Source organism: Lactuca sativa, chromosome 1 (genome assembly GCF_002870075.4).
Source record: "Lactuca sativa cultivar Salinas chromosome 1, Lsat_Salinas_v11, whole genome shotgun sequence".
In the NCBI taxonomy this organism is placed as follows: Eukaryota; Viridiplantae; Streptophyta; class Magnoliopsida; order Asterales; family Asteraceae; genus Lactuca; species Lactuca sativa.
Window position 1 is genome coordinate 37,977,299 of NC_056623.2, and position 21,581 is coordinate 37,998,879.

The following is a 21,581-nucleotide window of genomic DNA, read 5'->3' on the forward strand; positions in this document are numbered from 1 at the left end:
AATGCCCATAACGAGTCCTAAATGCTGTCTTCTGGATGTCCTCATCTCGCACCCTCACCTGATGATATCCAGACCTCAAATCGATCTTGGAGAACCAAGATGTCCCCTGCAATTGATCGAACAAATCGTCGATCCTCGGTAACGGGTAACGGTTCTTGACCGTTAGCTTGTTCAACTCCCAGTAATCAATGCACATCCGGTGTGAACCATCCTTCTTCTTGAAAAAAAAGGATAGGCGCTCCCCATGGCGAACTGCTCGGCCGAATAAACACCTTCCCCAGTAGCTCCTGGAGCTGCGAGGATAACTCCTGCATCTCTGGAGGCGCAAGACAATAAGGCGCCTTGGCGATAGGTGCAGCCCCCGGAACTAAATCGATACTGAACTCTACCTGCCTCTCCGGAGGCACACCCGGAAACTCTTCTGGAAATACATCCGAAAACTCACGCACTATCGGGACCTCATCAACTGACCTCGGTCTCTCTGAATCAACCCTCGCATCCATCACATATGCTACAAATCCCCTACAGCCCTGCTGTAGACTCTGTCTCGCTCTGGCGGCCGAAGAAAATGTTGATCCAGAACGTGTACCCTTGCCATACACCATAAAAACTCCCCCACTGGGATCTCGTATGGTCACCAGCTGTCTCTTGCAGTCGATAAACTCTCCTATTCTGCTCAACCAGTCCATACCCACGATGACACAGACATCCCCAACGCAATAGGAACCAAATCAATCGGAAACTCGACGCCGAAAATCTTGAGTACACATCCTCGGATCACTTCGGCGGCATACACCATCCTCTCGTTAGCTATGGAAACTCTCAGAGGTCGACTCAACGCCTCTCGACTAATACTGATGTGCTGACTAAAAGCCAAAGATACAAAAGACCGACTCGCGCCCGAGTCAAATAACACCAAGGCCGGTACAGAATTTACAAGAAAAGTACCTACGCATAACATAAAATAAACACTATATCCCAACATCAAAATAAATACAAGGAAGGATACATACCAGCCACGATGTCGAGCGTAGCGCAGACCTCCTCCGCAGTCAACTGAAAGGCTCTCCCTCGTGCCTTTGGTACCTCGGCCTTCACTGCCTGGCTCTCAGCAGCTCTGATAGCAGCAATGGCAGATCCCTGAGGTGCTCCCTGGGCTGTCCCTTGCAACTATGGACACTCTGCCTTGCGGTGTCCGCTCTGGTTGTAGTGAAAGCATACTGCAAACCCCTTGGGGAAATCCTTGGCCATATGCCCCTCCTTGCCACATTTGTAGCAAGACCCCGCTCTACACACCCCCTCGTGGCCCTTGTCGCACTTGCCACAAGTGCGGCCCTTCTGACTCCCAGATCTCGAATCAGCGGGCTTAGCCCGCTTGGCTGCCGGCTGAGACTACGCCGGTCGCCGATCCCTCCCCTGAGACTCAGCCTCCTCCCTAACCTGAGTCTCCGGCTCTATCTCCCTCTTCCGGGCATTTGCCTGAAGCTCGGAAAATGTCTGGTACGTTAAGTTCGTCACGAACTCCCGTATATCCCTCCTCAAAATGCTCAGATATCAGATCATACGTGCCTGCTCGGAGGACACGTGCTCTGGGCAGAACATCGCCCGCTCATGGAACATCCTCGTAATCACTGTGACAGACTCAGTACCCTGCTTGAGGGTCAAAAACTCCTGGGCCAAACGCTCCCTCTCCACATGGGGAATGTACTTGTCTCGAAACATAGCAGTGAACCTCTCCCAGGTCACTGCAGCAAGCTCAGCAGGCATATAGTGCGCCGTCACAAACTTCCACCAGTCCTTTGCTCCCAAGCGAAGCTGGTTCAACGCGAACCGGACTCTCAAATGCTTAGGAGATGACCAAGTAAAGAAACACCCCTCAATGTATGAAATCCACCTCATTGCTGCAATCGGGTCTCGGGTCCCATCAAACTCTGGTGGTTTTGTGTTGCTGAACTCCCAAAACAGCAACGCATCACCACCGTGCGGTCTAGCCGCAGTTACAACTGTAGTGGCCGCAACAACAGCAGCATCAGAAAGAGCAGCGTATCTCTCGTCAAATGTCTCTATCAGGGTGGTCTTGATAGACCCGAACATCTCTGAAATCTCAGCGCGGATGGCAGCAGCCACCTCATCATGAATCATCTGGCGGAGCTCCTCGTCGCTCACACCCCCTCCACTAGTCCCTGGTCTGTGGCGCGTTCCCACCATGATACCTCTCGGAAATACAACACAAGATATCAAGGTCTCACTCGAGCGTGCACACACTCGATACCCCCAATCCTACTTGGTTTCTGGTACCCCTAAGGATTCTTAATTGGGTTGCGCGCTGACCCGGTGCCTTCGGTAGTATGGGCCCAATACTACCGACCACACCGACTCGACACTCATTCCAAGTCCTCCTCCTAGAGTCCCAAATTTCCAAGCACTCTACTCTGTTAAATCATTTGCTACTCACAAGCAGATATCTCATAAGCACCTTGCTGCTATCTAAACACTCTCAAACATTTCTAGCAGCAAAAGCCCCTAGACTAAGGCATCATATATCAGGCCACTCTAGTCCTAATAAGAATACCTAGTCTACTCTAGCATGCTGTGACATCCCCTAATTTATTGGCCAGAAAATACCGATTTAATTTATGCTTTTTAAAATAAAATCGGAGAAATCTTTTCAAAAGATGTTGCGGAATTGGTCCCCAAACAACATATGATAAAAGTTTATCAAAACCCTTCATTAAGAAGGTATATATATATATATATATATATATATATATATATATATATATATATATATAAACCTCGGGATGTCATGTTCCGATACAGATCAAAAGCATAAACAAGACATTATAAGCCTTTCAACAGTTATTTACAACTACTGGCCTATAATCCAAAAATCTCTCTCCGTCCTCCGACTATGCTCGGGGTCCACTACCTGTAACATAAAAAGCTGAGTGGGTCAGGCTTGGGAGCCTGGTGAGCATATATGGTTTTCAACCCACAATAATAATAAACTTATTAAATTCACCAATCAACAATAACCTTGATTACCCGTTCCTGTTATCCTCACTTTACGTCCCTAAACACTTTTCACAAGGGACCTAGCCTAAAGAATATCATCGGGATGGACACTACTGCTAAGGGGTTGCCTCAGCCATACATGTCCTAAAGGCAACCATGAGGGGAATGGAGTACAGCGAATTAACACTCTCAGTTCATTAACACCTACAGGTTGTGGACCTGCTAATGTTTCCCACTGGACTGTCTAGAAAGTCCGTGGTCGTCATCCAAACTCCGCTAGATGACTGGATTTCAAAACACATCGAGGCCTCTCATAAATTTTATTTTATCACACATCACTATCTACCCATTTTCTACCTAACATATTTGTAGATAAAAATACTTATACAGTTTAAAACTTGTATAAAACATCAACACAACAATCACCTCAAATAAACAATTAATATATTTACACATAGCACGTATTATAAGGTAAATACTTCATATCTATGTGTATAATGAAAGTGACTATACACTCACTTGATTTGATGATAATCGGGCAGCAATTCGTTTCCTAAAACGATCGTTTCTAATAAAACCGAGAGTTTTATTGAGAAACCGGGCTTTGCAAAAGTCGGGCTTCGAAACCGAAAAGATAAATTTTCCGGGCTTCTCGGGCACTTCGTGGCGTATTCCGGGGCTTACAATCGATACCGGGGCTTTGGGGGATTCTAAGATGAAGAAAATATGAAGAGAGGGGCTAAATATGGCAAAACTCCAAAAGTAACCGAGAGCCTTCGCAGGTACCCTTCTATTTATAGGGTTCGAAGTCCTGATCCAACGGCTGACAAGCTTCTGATCCGACGGGTGAGAGGCTTCGCAGGGGGTGGCTCGCACGAGGGTAGCATGTGTGAAGGGCTGCTGGCTTCTTGTGATTGGTCTGAAGTGTGTGTCCGATGCGCAGGTGGTCAGCATGTGCGAGGGTCTCGGTGGCACTCGTTGATTGGACCGCGGAGTCGTATCACACATGCGAGGCTCGGAGCTAGGGTGCGAGGTTCGGTCCATATGCGAGCCTCGAATTGGACCTCCCTTCGGTCAAATCAGAATCCGACACGTGACTTTGCATGACTCGGCAGCTTGGTGACTCAGCAGGACATGTGGCACTTTTTCAGCGAGGGTGATGTGGCAACTCGTGACTATGCGAATTTTTTCGATTTTCGCACCAAAACTTCTAAAATCCATAACTTTCGCATACGAGCTCCGTTTTTGACGTTCTTTATATGCACGCGTAGCTAAAATTATGTTCTACAACTTCCGTTTAGACTTTGTCGGCTAATTTTGAATTTAAATTTTATATTATTATTTTTAACACACCGGGACAGGGAATCCGTTAAAAATTCATAACCTCTTCATCCGACGTCCGTTTTCGTCAGACTTTTTACCGTTGTGCTCATAATGACGAGACCTTAATTTCTTGTTTAGGTTGTGTCGGCTAAAAATCGATCGATCTAAAATTCGAGTTTTTAGCTGTCTACTACTAAGCTGAAACTTCGAAAAATCATAACTTCCTTATACGAAGTCAGATTTGGGCGTTCTTTTTATCGAACTTCCCGGTTTAACGAATACTACGACTTTCGTTTAGATCACTAAGGCTAAAAAGTAGTTTATCAAAAACTCACTTTTTACGACATTCAACACCGTGCTGGTTTTGTCGCGAAACTTCGACAGGTCATAACTTCTTCATTATAACTCGGATTTTGGTATTCTTTATATCCCCGAAATCCTTGTTTAGACCACTACAACTTTATGTAAAGATATCGGACTTATCTTACACTTTAATTTTGATGCTTATTTTTATTCTTAATTAATTAAGCCCTAATAATTAAGCATAAAACACATAATTCATATAATATTCATATAATTCCTTTTCATTTCTTCAAAATGAGTTACAAAGGTTAACCTAGACTATCAACTCAATATAAATGCCTAGGCTAGAAACACGAGTGTTACACATGCATATCATAATTCGTCATATAGCATAACATAACATATCTGATAGCACTTAGGGTATTTTGGGAAATCACCGTTCGGGCGCTGGTTGATCGTACGCACGACTCTGCTCTGTTTGTCTCAAAACTCTTTTTACTCTTTTCAAAAATTTTACTTTATTATTAAAATTTTCCTCAAATCCTCGGTTTGAGTTCAGATACGCCCGAAGATGCATCTTAATCACTCAAACCAAGGCTCTGATACCAACTTGTAACACCGTAAAAATTTAAACAATTTTTCGCATTTTAAAAATCATATAATTTCATTCACATCCACGTTTTAAAACATTGTATCATCATTATCTTAATACAAAACCCCAAGATCAAAATAGATAAACTCTAGTGTGCATGTGTACGAGTCATGCCAGCGCCTTCCCGCGATCATCGTTGGTACCTGAAACACCACACATAACACTGTAAGTATATTTGCTTAGTGATTTCCCCAAAATACCACATAAACACATATCAGCCACTCAAGGATGTAACTCTGTTGACCCTCTGGTCGAATGTCTCCGTGGGACCCTCTTGATCCCATAACTCTGTGGACCCACTGGTCCTAACTCTGTAAACTCTGAATCTTGCATATCACATATCACAATAAATCACAAAACATAATAACATGCAATTACGCTGGCATATAACTCTAAAATACTCTGTCACATAATTTTGTTTCCACACTAGGTAAAGTATAGTGAGAAGACTCACCTCAGATGTCTTGGTAAATCTCTGACTCGATAGAAATATGATCTAGCCTCCGCCTAATCACATAAAGTAAATATTCTCATAAATATAACTCTCGGGACTAGACTCAACCCTCTCTAGGCACCCTCATTAGGCAAAAGACCATTTTGCCCCTCTTTTAGCTCAAAGGCCACGTTGTTGACCCAACCCTAAAAGTCAACAAAAGTCAATGGTTAAACGTTGACCCGACTCGTCGAGTGCACTTGGGCGACTCGTCGAGTGCGCTTGGCACGTCGAGTTCCTCCCCTTTACTCGACGAGTCACACCTGGCATGAATCACGGGGCCACCCCGACTCAACTCGCCGACTCTCAAGAACAACTCGGCGAGTTCCGCCTTGAACTCCAGTCCCCTAATCCCCCTCTGACTCACTGAGTTATTTCCCCAACTCGGCAAGTCTACTCACTGAGTGATTTACCGAAAACCCTAACCCTACTCGTCGAGTCTGATCTTTGGACTCGGCGAGTTCATGCCATGCACAAACTCCATAGACCTCCTGAGGTCAGATATGTTCCTTTAATCCATAGATCTGACCTTCCCAAGCATGCTAATCACATAAAGTTCAGACCTTGACACTCATATAACATCTAGATGGTCTCACTTGGTGATTTAGCCCCAAAAACAACATCCTAAGTTCATGGCTCCCAAAATAGCTCATAAAGCTCCAAGGGTTAAGGTCTCTGGACCTCTTTGAGTCCAGATCCAAAGCATAAACTCGAGAGGGGACCAATGGCTCCACATATCCATCCTCTAAAGGGGTTAGAAAACCCTAACTCTAAGAATCAACACCAATCTGAAGAAGGTCTGAATAAATACCTCAAGATGAAGTCTGTGAACTCTGAAATCACCAGAATCGCACCTCCTTCAGCCTCCTCTTGCCTTGGTCACCTCCTTCTTGCAATTACACCAACAAAATTATCAAGAATGGCCTCTCCTTCCTCACAAACGCTCTAGATCTCTTAGGGTTTCTCTCTGGGGTTTGGTAGCCGCAAATGACGGCCCTAAGGGCCTTTTAATAGGTCCCAAACCCAGGAAATTAGGGTTTCATTAAACAGCGTGGACTCGCATAGTCCACTCATGAACTCGTCGAGTCTAGCTGTGAACACCCGGATACGAATCCTCGACCATACTCGGCGAGTCTGAACACCAACTCGCTGAGTCCCCCCCCCCCCCTCCCCAACCTCAAAAATAAAGGAATAAATAATATACCTGGGAATCCGGGTGTTACAAGTCATGATGAGTTGGGATCTCATTGAGTGAGCTCGCACGTCGTGGCCAAGGTTGGCCACGATGTGAGATGTGGTTTTTGGGCTTTTGGGCCTTCTTTTTCTATATGTGGGCCTTTTGGCTCTTGGACCTATTTGGAGCTTTGGGTATCTTTTAGTAATTTAGGCCTCCTTGGATTAGGCCCAACATCAAGTCTTGCCCTTTCCCTTAGGCTCAGATGTACCTGAAACAAATCAACAAACTGTAAGTTAATGCTTAGTGAGTTCCCCAGAGCATACCCCACACAGTCTACATAATCATATATACATATTAGCTATAAAAGTTACATAAACTATATAAGCCATGCATACAAACATATAGGGATGTTGTGGGCTCCTCCCAAGGTCTTACTCCAGGATGCCATGGACTCCCCCACATGGTCTTACACCTAAGTACCATGGGCTCCTCCCATGGTCTTTAGCTGGAAAGCCATGGGCTCCCCCACATGGTCTGGCATCCAAGTTCCATGGGCTCCCCTCATGGTCTTGACCTGAAATGCCATGGGATCCCCCACATGGTCTTACATCCAAGTGTCATGGGCTCCCCCATGGTCTTTACTTGGAAAGCCATGGGCTCCCCCGCATGGTCTTACATCCAAGCATCGTGGGATCCCCCCATGGTCTTTCATGCAAGTACACAACATATATAACTAGCATACCACCTAACATATAACCAACTAACATGCCACATATCACCGCATCAACTAATATACCACATATCATAGAATGGGCCAGCCTTGGTGCCTTCGACCCATTGGTATGGTGAGGAGACTCACCTCTAAAAAATGTTGAACCGATAAGATAAGATCAGATAAGTCCCAACATGCAACTCCAACTCAACTGCCTACAATCATCATGTGACTGGTTTTGTCAAAATCCCGAAATACCAAAAATACCCTCAAAGTCAAACTTGGTCAACCATGGTTAACAGTCAAAGTCAACAGTCCATGTTAACCCAACTCATCGAGTGCATCTAGCAACTCGTCGAGTTCCTTTAGTGTTCAGAAAACGGGGGAAAACGCTAACCAACTCGCCGAGTTATCAGATTAACTAGCTGAGTTATCTCATTAGACCGAAAACGGGAAAAACCCGATCCAACTCGTCGAGTCGCCAGAGCAACTCATTAAGTTTTCCCTTGCCTCAACATAATCAGTCCTTCCAGTCAAATCAAAACCTCCAAAGTACAGATCCAGTCCCTTAAGACCGAAATACCATGTAAAGTTGCAAACTTTACGTGCATGCATGACCTCAAATGACTAAAACACTAAAACTAGGGTTCATACAATGTTTAGGAGATGGAAAAGGGCCTAGACTAGGTAAATGGAGCAACATTATGTCTATGAAGACCTAGAGGTGTCCAGATCTGGAACCATATCCTCATGACAAGTCCAAGTCCGAGTATGGCACCCTATTGCACCAAAAGTGACCATATTCTTCCATAAGATGAGATCTAAGCAAATAGAGATCAAGGTAGCAACTTTTTACCTCCAAGTGGATGCTAACACTAGGTAGATGTTGGATCTAAAGCCATCTCCTCACTTCAATCTCTTCAACCTTCAAGTTTCCTTCCAAAAAGCACAAGATTCACTCTCCAAAGCTCACACACACTCAAGAAGGCACTAAAGCGCGACTAGGGTTTCTCTCTAGACAGATAGGACAATGAGGGAGGCCAAAAATGACCCATAAGATCCTTAAATAGGGTACAAACCCCTGAAAATTAGCGTTTTCCTTTACAGTGTCTACTCGTCGAGTTAGGGCCTTCCAACTCGTCGAGTAGACCCTAAGACCCACGTCCAAAATCAATCTCTACTTGTCGAGTTGGGCTCCCCAGCTCGTCGAGTCCTAGTACAAAACCCTAAAAACTTAAAAATCAAATGATACCTGGAACAGACGTTACATTATAGTATATAACTATTATCCAACTAAGATTGAGCAAGATGTATGTTGTAAACGAATCCCACAGAACCAATTACAACTTGATATTTTTTTTAATCAACCCATGTATTACACAGTCTCACACTTAGTAGACAATACTAATAATTTTTACTTTTGATCACAATTCACCATGATGTCAAGGACCAACTAAATCATACCATTTAGGGTATAATGATTGTTTTTATCATCAATAAAAACATTGTTTTTGTTATGAGAGGGAAGCTATAGGTTGCCATCTACGCACTCACCGGTGACCACTGTACAATGTCTTAACCATCATATATCAAAATCCGTTTTAAAAACATTATTTTTGATATTAAAATTATTCAAGTCATATTTTATAATACAAATTTGATAAATAATTAAAATCTTTCCATTAATACACCTTTTGTCTGTTTTTTTTCTACTATATTCGCATGATAAATTATGTCGGATTTTTTTGAGCTATCTCCTTTTCGGAATATAAATGGAAGAGAAGTATGTAGAACTTTAAAATAAAGTGCCTTTAATGCTTTATTGTGCGCTGGGGCATCAATTTGGGTTATTTATGTGGGCAATGTCAAACTCGTAATATTCAAGTTTTCTCTAATATTAGGTTAGAGATAGTGATAATATCCTTGTCTCACACACACACATATATATATATATATATATATATATATATATATATATATATATATATATATATATATATATATATATATATATATATATATATATATATATATATATATATATATATATATATATATATATATATATATATATATATATATATATATATATATATAATGTGATGTCATTTTTTTTTCTCTTAATACCTTACGATATCATTTTTTTAGTGTATGTGTCATTTTTTTTTTTACCAACTCATTAAAACATTATTTTTAGCATTTCATAAGGAGTGATAGCATTCTTAATATTTTTTTTCTCATTTTCAAATTTAATTAAATTATATTTTTTTAAAACACAAACAGTTAATATTAAATAAATTTAATTTTTTTAAACAACAAAGAATTAATATCAAATAAATTATATTTTTTAAAACACAAACATTTCATATTAAATTAAAAAAGTTACAATAAATTAAAACTTCAATAGATTATGAAACATGAATGATTATTTATATTGGTTGAAAGAGGTGTTCAAATTTTGAATTTTAAAAGCAAAAAAAGGCTACATTTCATTAAAAAAAATGAAGTTGTTTTTTTAAATGAAAGGTTTTGTTTAAAAAAATAAAATGGTCAATTTATGTATACTGAAAGTATATTTAGTCTGATTTCGTTAAAAAACCACTAAAAATTTTGATTTCATTTAAAAACAATAGTGTTTTTTTTCTTGTAAATGAAATCGGAATAAATATACTTTCGGTATATGTAAATTGAACATTTTTTTAAACATAACATTTCATTTTTTTTAAAAAAACATCTTAATTTTTAAAAAAAATCTAGTATTTTTGCTTTTAAAAATTCAAATTTTAAACACCTCTTTCAACCAATATAAATAATCATTGACATTTTATAATCTATTTAGTTTTTAATTTATTGTAAACTTTTAATTTAATATGAATGGCTGATATTTTAAAAAATATAATTTATTTGATATTAATTGTTTGTGGTTTAAAAAAATAAATTTGTTTAATATTAGTTGTTTGTAATTTAAAAATATAAAATTTTATTAATTTAAAAAAATATATAAAAAAATTATATGAGAGATACCACTTCCTGTCAAATGTTAAGAATAATATGCTACCAAGATGACAAGCAAAATAATGACATGATAGTAAAAAATATGGCAAAATGCTAGGAATGTTACCATTCTTTCTAGCCATAATATTATCATTTATTTTTCATAATTTCATTAAAAAATATATGTGTTAGTATTGAGTTAGAAATGGATAACGGGTACCATACCCTTTTTGTACTTTCGTCGTTTGTAAAATTGTTTAAAAAATATTGGTATAAGTTATAAAACTAATATATTTTCGTCCTGCAAAAACATATTAGAGTAAATTATAGTTTTGGCTCCATGGTTTGGTCGTATTTTTGGTTCAACTATTGAAAAATGGACGCATGTGGTTTAACCTTTATCCATATAAAAAAACTTTTTTTTTTACTTTTACATATTTATCTTTTAATTTCTTTTAATTGTTTTCTTATTATTTTAATTAAATAAATATAAAAACAGTCACCTACCATTCTCACCCTTACTTCCTTAGTCACACCCACCCCACACCTCCTACTAACTCTCCCATTTCATACTCACATTGCCCCCGGCCCATCTCACTTTCTTTTTGTCGGACCACCACAATCTCTACGTCATCGGACCATCATCAACTATGTATTTGTTTGTGTTTAGCCAAAAACCCCACCACATCAACATCCCTCTTCCTAGACACACACACACACACACACACACACACTCTCTCTCTCTCTCTCTCTCTCTCTCTCTATATATATATATATATATATATATATGCTAGAAACCGCCGCCGAAACCATCTTCATCCTCCGTTGGTGGTTTAGATCTATGAAAATCGACATAAGGTTTAAAATCAATCAATGACTACAGTTGAGATTGCAGAGCTAGAGAGATGTGTTTTTAGATTTGAGGGAGATAAGTGTCAAGTAGAAGGAGGTGGTTGACGGTAGATGGTGGAGATTGGATGGTGGTGTAGTGGCCAGTGGTGAGGTTTCATTGGGTTAAGGAATGAGAGATATGGGTGAGGGTAAGGGTGGGGGAGAAGGAGGTGGTTGGCAGCTGATGGTGGTGGAAACGGTGATGGTAGGCGGATTTAAGGTGTTGATGTCCTTGAGAGTGTGTAGGTGTTCTTAAGAGGGTTTGTCTATATCCTTGATAGTGTATGTTTGTGTCTCTTTTGTGAAAAAAAAATATAAAAAAAAGAGTTGAGTGGTGGCGGGCAGAGAGAGAGAGAGAGAGAGAGAGAGAGAGATAGAGAGAGAGGGATAGGGGATAGAGAGAGAGAGAGAGAAAAAAAAAAGGGATGTTGGATTAGGTGTCTACGTTCATAACTATTTCTGGAATGTACTTGACCCGATTAGCATGGTCCATTTGGGTTGCATGACATTGCAACACTTGGATAGACTAAATGAGAGAAATGACACTTAAGGATTACTAATATATTATAAGTTCTAATATATTGATAATATTATTTAATTATTATTGATCAAAGAATTAATTTGCACATAGCTCAGTTATAAGACTCATTATAAACATTAACCGGAATATATATATATATATATATATATATATATATATATATATATATATATATATATATATATATATATCACTACAGACCATGAGATTGGTTGCTTTCAAAACTATTTTAAGTATGAAATTATTTATGTAACAGTACAGTTTGGTTTTCAAGTATATTCAAGGATTCTTTACAAACACGGTTTTAAGTATGGATTTACTTATACCAATATATATTTTGGCTTTCAAAGGCTCTTTACAAACACAATTTTATGTATTGTTAAACTTACAAAGAAAATAATGTTTAGACTTTTTAAAAGTATTATTGTTGTTAGCAAAAAACCTATAACTCTCACCAACCTTGTGTTGGCCCTCAAAACTACATGTATTCTCAGGAAATCACTAAACAGAAATTCAAGATGGATTGGATTACATGTGACCTAGTTTACTTGTTGTTGTATTATATACCTATCCTTTATGGCAATTCGTGTATTATTATTATTATTATTATTATTATTATTATTATTATTATTATTATTATTATTATTATTTGTAAAAAACCTTGTATTCAAATATCAAGATTGAACATGAATGTTATATTGTTTATTGTTGTACTTGTAATATATATTTAGTTTACCTGTGATCCATAAACTTAGTCGCACAGTCCGGCGTGTTCCGCCGCCTCGGATGGGGGTGTGACAGTACACATTCATCAACAGCAATGAAGATTCTACACTTTAATATTACTCTGATTTTCAATAAATATATGTTGGAATAAACTATTTTCTTAATAATAGATTTATAATGGGATAGTTTTACTCTAATAAAAATGCAAACTTTTGGTTGTAAAAATGAGACGTTACAACATAATACGATTTTCTCTTATTTTGGGAAATTTGATTGTTTCTTTCTTGCCAAATGTGGTAAACAACTCCAACAAGAATAAGTTTGTGGATAATCGGTCTAAATGGCTTTATTCATCATATGTTGTATCTTGGCTCTTTTGCTAATTGGAGCTCATGGTTTACTCATTTGCACTTACTCTTGTTGGTTAAGGTCTTTTTAGAAGCTTCTTGTTTCACACTTCGGTAGTTACTTTGGTTGTTTCAAAATAATAACTTTTTGGTATTAATAAACAGAAAGAATGCGGATAGGATTGTGACTAGGGGTGTTCGTTTGGATGGATCGGTTTGATCCGATCCAATCAAGTAAATCCAAATTGATTTTGGTTTTCAAAACATGATCCGAATAGTCCAAAATAAATTCATATCCGATCCGATCCGATCCAATCACAATTCGGTTGGATCGGTTTTTATAATTCAGTTTTCAAAACACTTTAAAACGACATATAATTATAATATTACCTAATTTTACACAAGTAACAAAAACAAATTATATTTAGTTGTGATTTGAAATCTATAAGCGACTACTAAGAAGATATATTAGAGTTAAATATTTTATAGATAGAAAGCTTTTGAGAGATAATGCGTATTAATGTTTTTTATCAGATGAAACGTTTTGAACCTATTTGAAAAAATAAATTACAAAATTAATAAATAACTATAGATATATATTATAAATAAATAAATAATAAATATTTATTCGGTTCTTTTGGACTATTCGGTTCTTATTTTATAAGCAAAAACCAATCCGAAATCCAAAATAATAATTCGGTTTTGTTGAAAACCAAACAAAAAACCGAATATTCGAACCAAATAGTCCAATCCAAATTATCCAATTGCACAATTCGATTTTATTCAAATAGTGAACAGCCTTAACTGTAACCCAATCATTCACTTGGGTGTGGAGTAGATATAGAAAATGTCTTATTAATTGGGTTGGTTGAATTAAGATCCGATTCTTGTAACTCCACGAATCTCTCTATTTTTTAGTCTAGCTCCTTGCTAACGTACTCAAATTTATGTTGTAAAAAAGATACTAAATTTGTTCCCACTCAACTTCAACTAGGTGCAGTGTTTTAAAAACCGGTTCGAACCGGGAACCGAAGGTGAGGGCGGTTCGATTTGGACCAGTTTGATAATGATTTTCTGACCGGATTGAACCGGCCGGTTTTGGTAAAAAACCGGTTCAACCGGCTGAATTGAATCGGAATGGACCGGGTTGAACCGGACATTCTTGGATTTTTGTGTTTGTTTTGGGCTTTTTTGTTTGATTTTGACTTCTATAATGATTGTTTTTATATGTTGCATTCTATTTATATTTGTAATACTAAAAAGATGACAAGTTTTGTAAACAATGTATGTAGGATAATTAAAAACATATAAAAATATAGAAACGGTTTGACCATTCGGTTGAACCGGTTAAACCGATTGAACCGGAAAACGTCATCCGACCGGTTCAATTGAAAAACCGGTTTTTAAAACATTGACTAGATGTCATCTTTACGAAAAGACCTTTACGACCTCTTTTAAAGTTGTATGTGTCAAGCCTCATATTGGTCCAGTAATTAGCTTGAAATGAGTATTAGTATTGGTCAAGTACTTAACTTGAAAAGGATATTAGAGATAAAATTTTATTTGATTTGATTTTTTAGATCATTGTAAAATGAGGATAATTTGTTATACATTATCCTTGCGTGAATGTTTTATGTGGTATATGTACCCATTAATGTAAATCATTCTCTTCAAGGTGAAAGACTAAATTATGTGGGAACATTAAAATTATCAAATTGATACTGATATCAATAGTTGTCGGAGATCCATATGGAGAGATTAAGTTCTTAAAATATGTTTTGCTTTAAAGGTCATATTGATCTTTGCTCCTTCACATTTTTTGAAATATTCTTTTTAGCCTTCTAAATTATTTATAATGTACATGGTCATATAATTTGTAGAGTCCAATTTTTTATGTGTCTATTTATATTATTATATATATAAAAAAAAGTCTTTGAAACTAAATCGTCGTAAACAACCGAAAAAAAATGAATAAAATTAGAGCAAAAATTGATGTAAGAGACAAAGAAAATTTAACCATTTCTTCCTGCATCTAAGCAATTAATCATTATTTTATTTAAAAAAATATTGTTAAGTGCATCATTTTTCTATTTACTCTGGAGCCTCAAATCGGATTGAATCGACCATGATTTTGTAACATAGCTTCAAGTAGGGTGGAAAATCAGACATTTGTGTCGTGTTTTTTTTTTTTTGACACGACAAAGTTTTATGGAACACGAACACGTCATGACACAATGTTATGTTACTAACACGAAAGAAAACCAATTAAAAAACGACAAACATAACATGATAAAGATAACATAAAATAATAATTAGTTTATTTAATTAATATTTAATCATATATAACACAATAAACACAAAAAAACACGACAAAATAATACTAAATCGTGTCAATTTTGTATTAAATTTTGAAAACAAACATGACACGACATCGTATTTTTTACCATTTAAAAAAAACATGAATTCAAATTTTAGTTTCATCCCAATTCTGTTTCATGCTATGTATTTTTATCGTATGGTGTCATCAATTGTTGCCCCAAGCCTCCAACTATGAAGTCCAAAAGTAGCATCAAACACATTTTAAACATGCTTACGTTTATAATATTGAAAACAAAATTCTAAAGTTACAAAAATGTAAGATATAAATATTGATACTTATTAACTTTAAAATCTCGAAAAAAATCTATTTAATGCGTAACGAATGCTTAGTATTTCACTCTCTCGAATCATGTATATCCATAAGCAAAACAAACTCTAAAAATGTCATGATTGTAATATTTGGACAAGTACAGGGGTGTGAATCGCAAAATTACCATATTTTTAAAGCGCACTTGCATGCATTTAAGCCCCATAGGTTCCCTATCAAAAAGACCAAGCAGAGGAGAGCGTGGGTGCATTCCTCTAATAGTTCAGCCTCAGGCGAATAAAGTGGGCTCACATTTTCTCTCGATCTTTCCCTATACAGGTCACTTTTCAATTAATTTTGGATTAATTTCATCATGCTTTCAATCAATTTCATGTTTGATCGACAATTTCGTTAATTCCGATTGTGATTATCACTTCGTTGTTATAGATTTAAATAAACAGTTTTGGAAAATTCAAATGCAATTTCACTCGTATCAATTTTGTTTATTCATTTCTACAGTTGTTTGTCTCTGTTGCAAAATTCAATCTGATCTCAGGAGATGCTTAAGATCCCAGAACATCAAGTCGCCGGACACCATGCTAGTAATGGAACCCTTGGCCCTCTCATTGACGATTCAGGTCGTTTTTACAAGCCTCTCCAAGGCGATGAACGTGGGTCAGCTGAAGCAGCCTTCTATAAACAATTTTCTTCAAACACACAAATCCCAGATCATATTCGCAAATTCTTCCCCATCTTCTATGGCACTCAAGTCATGACTGCATCCGATGGATCTGAACACCCTCACATCGTGTTACAAGATCTTACTTCATCACGCCTGAATCCCACCATCATGGACATCAAAATCGGGTCAAGAACCTTCGGGCACGAAGCTTCGGATGCCTACATTGCAAAGTGCTTGAAAAGAGATCGCGAGACAACTAGTCTTCAATTAGGGTTCAGGATATCCGGTTTGCAAGTTTACATTAATGATGAATCCGGGTTCTATAAGCCTCCTAGAGATGATGTCCTGAAAAGTGGTTTAGACGATGTTAGATTTCTTTTTAGGAGATTTGTGTCGTCTAATCTAGCTCCAGCTGCAGTCCCACAAGAGCTAGAAGCGAACGCTGCTTTAGCGTCCAACGTCTATGGTGGGACTGATGGGATTTTGGCTCAGTTGTTGGAGCTCAAGGCGTGGTTTGAAGATCAAACCATGTACCATTTTTGTGCTTGTTCGCTTCTTTTTATGTTTGAGAAGCGGTTGGCGTTAGAAGGCGTGAGGCCAAACGCTCAAGTCAAGATTATTGATTTTGCACATGTTACGGAGGGTAAAGGTGTGATTGATCATAACTTTTTGGGTGGATTATGCTCTTTGATAAAGTTCATATCGGAAGTGCTTGGAGATTGTGAAGAACATAAAACTGATCAGGAAGGAGATAGCTAGGCAAGAATCAGATGTCATCGATTATGGTTAATGGTTAATAGTTAAAGGGTGAATCGAATAAAGACTAGATATGGGGCTATATGCCCATTTTGATAAGGATCGATGTTGTATTTTATTATATACCCGATCAATACGTAAAATCAAAATAATTGGTTAAAAGAAAACTAGGTAAATGTGGCTACGTACTGTCACACAGGGAGATCATTTTAATAAAAAGTTTCATTATTATTGAAATAAGATACTTAATTACTATAATAAATTAATATTGTTATCATGATACACATTAAAAACCAGTTCAAACCATATTGTTATCGTGATACACACATATTTATTAATATTGTTATCGTGATACACACATATTTATTAATGTATTAAAAATCAGTTCAAACCAGTTGGATCATTTGGATCGGGAACTGTATAAGTGAACGATTCAACTTGTACCGATTTTTTTATCTATTTTTAAACTAGAATAAACCGGACGGTTTTTACAAGAAAACGGTTGAACTAATTAAATTGAATAAAAACATATAGAAATAAAGTATTTTGCATAATAAATTTTAGTGATACATGGTAATTTTGTTTGGCTCGGTCAAAAACCAATGACCCACCTCCTGACTCGGTCCCTTACAAAAAGAAGCTAACTTGGTCATTTTGCTTGATTTTCCTCATTTGTTCTTATCCCAAAAAAAGATTGTTCTTTACACCCTTCTTCTTCGTCGCCGAATTGATGAATGAACGCAAGGCTACAACTCTATATGCTTAATCTACAGTAAATCTCGTTGTAATTTAACTCATTGAGTTTTACTGCATCTAATGTAAAATAAATTGGTTCATTTCAACTATTATAAGATACCAGATGATATCTTAATTTCAAATGTGTAAACTAGCAAACAAATCAACCAACTCAAACTGTAATCCTAGTTAATGTGTCTGAAATACTGAAAATTTGTAATAAGCAGTTGTGATCGATGCAAACAATATAATATCATAGTATATGTTCTCATGTTTCAAAAAATATAAAGAACGTCCAAAACGGAGTTCATATGCAAAAGATGTGACAGTTTTAAGAAAAAAAATAGTAAAACACTAACTTTCTTTAAATTGCTAAAAATGAATCGATCCGTTGAGGCAATTACACACCTCTGATGGGAATTCTGAGAGCATTTTTGGACTCAGGCTATTGTCTAATATTTAATTTCATATTCAAAATATTTTTAGCGAAAATATTTGTAAAAGTCGAAAATTGAGCGTTACGGGTCATTTAGACGCGAAACTTTAAATGCGATTTCCCGGAGTTCTGTAACTCGAAAATTAATCCGTTTGAGCTTTTGGAATCCTTGAACCCGACTCTATCTAACGGCATTTTCGGAAAAAAAAATCTCGACATCGGGATCTCAATACACCAAGATAAGGTGGTTTTGGGCAATTTTAGCGGGTGTGACATCTTTGTGGGATCCACCATGACTCATTAGACACCAAAATCTGATTTGGATCACTTCTCTCTTGCCTAACCTACGATTTCTTCCTTCCTCTATCCATACTTCATTGTGTACACTCTTTACCAAAGAGTACAAATATAAGGGGTGAGGTATGGCTCTCAAGAGTGTGTATGTGACCACCTCTAGCTATAAATAGAATGCATGAGACACTCTCAATCCTTATAAATCCCAAAAATCACCTCTCCCTATCTATCTTTAAGTCTCTTTTTCTCTAGATCACCACCATAAGACCACCACTTCCCTACCCTTATACCACCAGAAATCACACCCAAACACCCCCTTGGCCACCATGATCAGCTCCCCACCCTCCCCTCTCCTCCCCTCATCGTCCACTTCTAAGAAAAAGAAAGAAAAACATGGTAGCAACCTTGCTGCCACCCTATTGCCGCCCCACTGCCACCATCGAACAAACCCCACTCCGGCGGAGATGCTGTTGTATTGCTACCTTGAAAGACCTCCCACGTCATCTCCTCCCCTCCCCACTCGTTAACCACCACCAGAAGAAGAAGACGGAGGCAACAAGAGGCTACTGGAAGCCTCTCGCCACCCCACTGTCACCTTCTGCCGCCAAAGGAATCATCGGCCACCACCACTACATGCTTTGATGTACAACCACCGTAAGTCCACCTCCACCCTCCTTTCATCGATCCATCAGTACTAGAAACAAAAACATGGTCGGCGGAATTTTTTGAGCTATGCATGTGTTCGACGATCAACAGGAGGTTAACACCTCCTGTTGCAAACTTCAATTAAATTGTCCATAATGCCCCCTCCTCTTCGAAAATCCTTTGCAAAACTAGTCCAAACCTTTCAATTTAATTAAAAATGTTTAAAACTCACCCTACCTCAAAATTTTCCTTCAACATAGGTCCTAACCATTTAAACCCTCATTTCATTTATTTAAATTATACCCTTCGTTGAAATTTATTTACAAAATAAGTCCTAAAAATATAAACCTCTATTTTAAATATTTAAAATAACCCCTCACTTGGAAATAGTTAACAAACTTAGTCCTATTTTATTTATTTAAATTAATAAATGAGCGTTATGCTTTTGGTTAAATTACCAAACAACCATCCACATATTAATTTATATTAAAATTTCCTAGGAAACTAAATTAAAAATGGAGGTTCATGTTAAAGGAAACACATCTCGATTCCTCGCATCAAATACTCGGAACGACCCGACACCCACACTTTAAGGGGATCGTTACGACCCCTCTTTTATATTTTTACATGTTTTGAGAGAGAATATATTTGCTATATGATATTAATTCATACAAAATACACATAAAATATTATTATTTTATGTAAATACTAGACAAGTTTATAAAACAATGGTTTGACATTAATATATCGCAAGTACATAAACTAGTTTCCAACATTAATATGTTCATATGTTATTCTGTTAGAATAATACGACTATTAAAATAACATATGCCTTGTTACTACAAAGTTTATACAAGAAACATACTTAGTTATAAAAGCTAGTGCCTTATACTATACATGCATACCAATTATGTTTGGCTTTTATAAACTCTATATAAATTCATTATGCCTAATAACTTATCCACTTATAAGTTAGGGCTGAGAGCTTTTCACCTACCTTAGTTAAGGGCTTTTTAGTGAGACTATATTCATTAGATAAGTCCAAACACTTAGCATACCCACACTACTATAACCGTTAATCTTCGAAGCAAGATACATATGTATAGATCTATACGAGGTTGACATCCCCGCCTGCGGTTGCTAGCAACAACCTCGATCGATCAATCGAAGCGGGTGATAAGTGTCTACTATCGTTACTACGACGCATAATAAAGCGACATGGGGGAAGGTACATACAGTCACATAACTCGGTTATAGGACTCACTATAAACATTAACTAAAAACTTTGTCTCTTACTACAAACCATGGGCTTGGTTGTTTTTAAAATTATTTTAAATATAGATGATGCAAAGATACATTTTGGTTTTCAAAGATTATTTACAAACACTAATTTTAAGTATGGTTATACTTACAAAGAAAATACTTTTTAGACTTTTTAAAATGTATTATACCGCTGGTAGCAAAAAACCTGTGACCCTCACCAACTTTATGTTGACCCTCAAATTTCATGTATTCTCAAGGAATCAGTAACTCAAGTATACAAACGACTGTAACTGATGTTGCCATATTTATACACATTTTTAGGCAATATTTTAATACATTTTGATTGATATTTTGGTTAATTGAAAAGATATATTATACTTATTAGAATAAATTGTATTTTGCAGCCAAAAAGAACATTCTTGAAGAATAAGGAACGAAATTGACAAGAATTGGAACTTTAGAGGACTGAAGATTAAAAGAAGGAAATTCTAGCTGAAAAGCCAAGCTCACGATGTGAGGGATCAAATCTCACAACGTGAGAATCAAGTTCTAGAAGCTCAGCATACGGGATCTAATTTCCTTAGAAGATACGGATTACTACCGAGCTCACGACATGAGACATCAACGCTCATGACGTGAGCAATGTATTTACCAAAACTACAAATATTCCTTCTTTCTCACGGCTTTGCGAGGCTTGTGGAGAGTTTTCTAGAGGACAGGAATTCTGAGAAACCGATTTTGGTGTCCCGAAAGTGCACAAAGCATCCTTTAAATGAGATTAACTTGGAGATCAAGAGATTAAAGAACACATTCATTACATTGGTTTGTTTACTTTAATCATGTCAATTTGTGTGGAGATTTTGTCTATGTTTTCATCCATGAGTAGCTGAATTTAGTTGCTTTCGTTTAGCTAGATGAAGCTTTAACTCTATGGTTTAGTTTATCAAATTATGGATTTTAATAGTTGGTT

At 37.1% G+C, this 21,581-nt stretch overlaps 1 protein-coding gene across 2 annotated transcripts; it reads left to right on the forward strand.

Moving 5' to 3' along the window:
• The first annotated feature begins 15,954 nt into the window (after nucleotides 1-15,954).
• Nucleotides 15,955-17,337, forward strand: LOC111888349 (inositol polyphosphate multikinase beta). 2 transcript variants are annotated; one of them, XM_023885337.3, is made up of 2 exons: nucleotides 15,955-16,139; nucleotides 16,357-17,337. In XM_023885337.3, the coding sequence occupies exon 2, from the start codon at nucleotides 16,360-16,362 to the stop codon at nucleotides 17,239-17,241; it is 882 nt and encodes a 293-aa protein (XP_023741105.1). In that variant the 5' UTR covers nucleotides 15,955-16,139; nucleotides 16,357-16,359; the 3' UTR covers nucleotides 17,242-17,337. The 2 variants fall into 2 exon arrangements, with proteins under 2 accessions (XP_023741105.1, XP_023740528.1); XM_023884760.3 differs by having other exon boundaries at nucleotides 15,966-16,139; nucleotides 16,320-17,337.
• The last annotated feature ends 4,244 nt before the right edge of the window (nucleotides 17,338-21,581 follow it).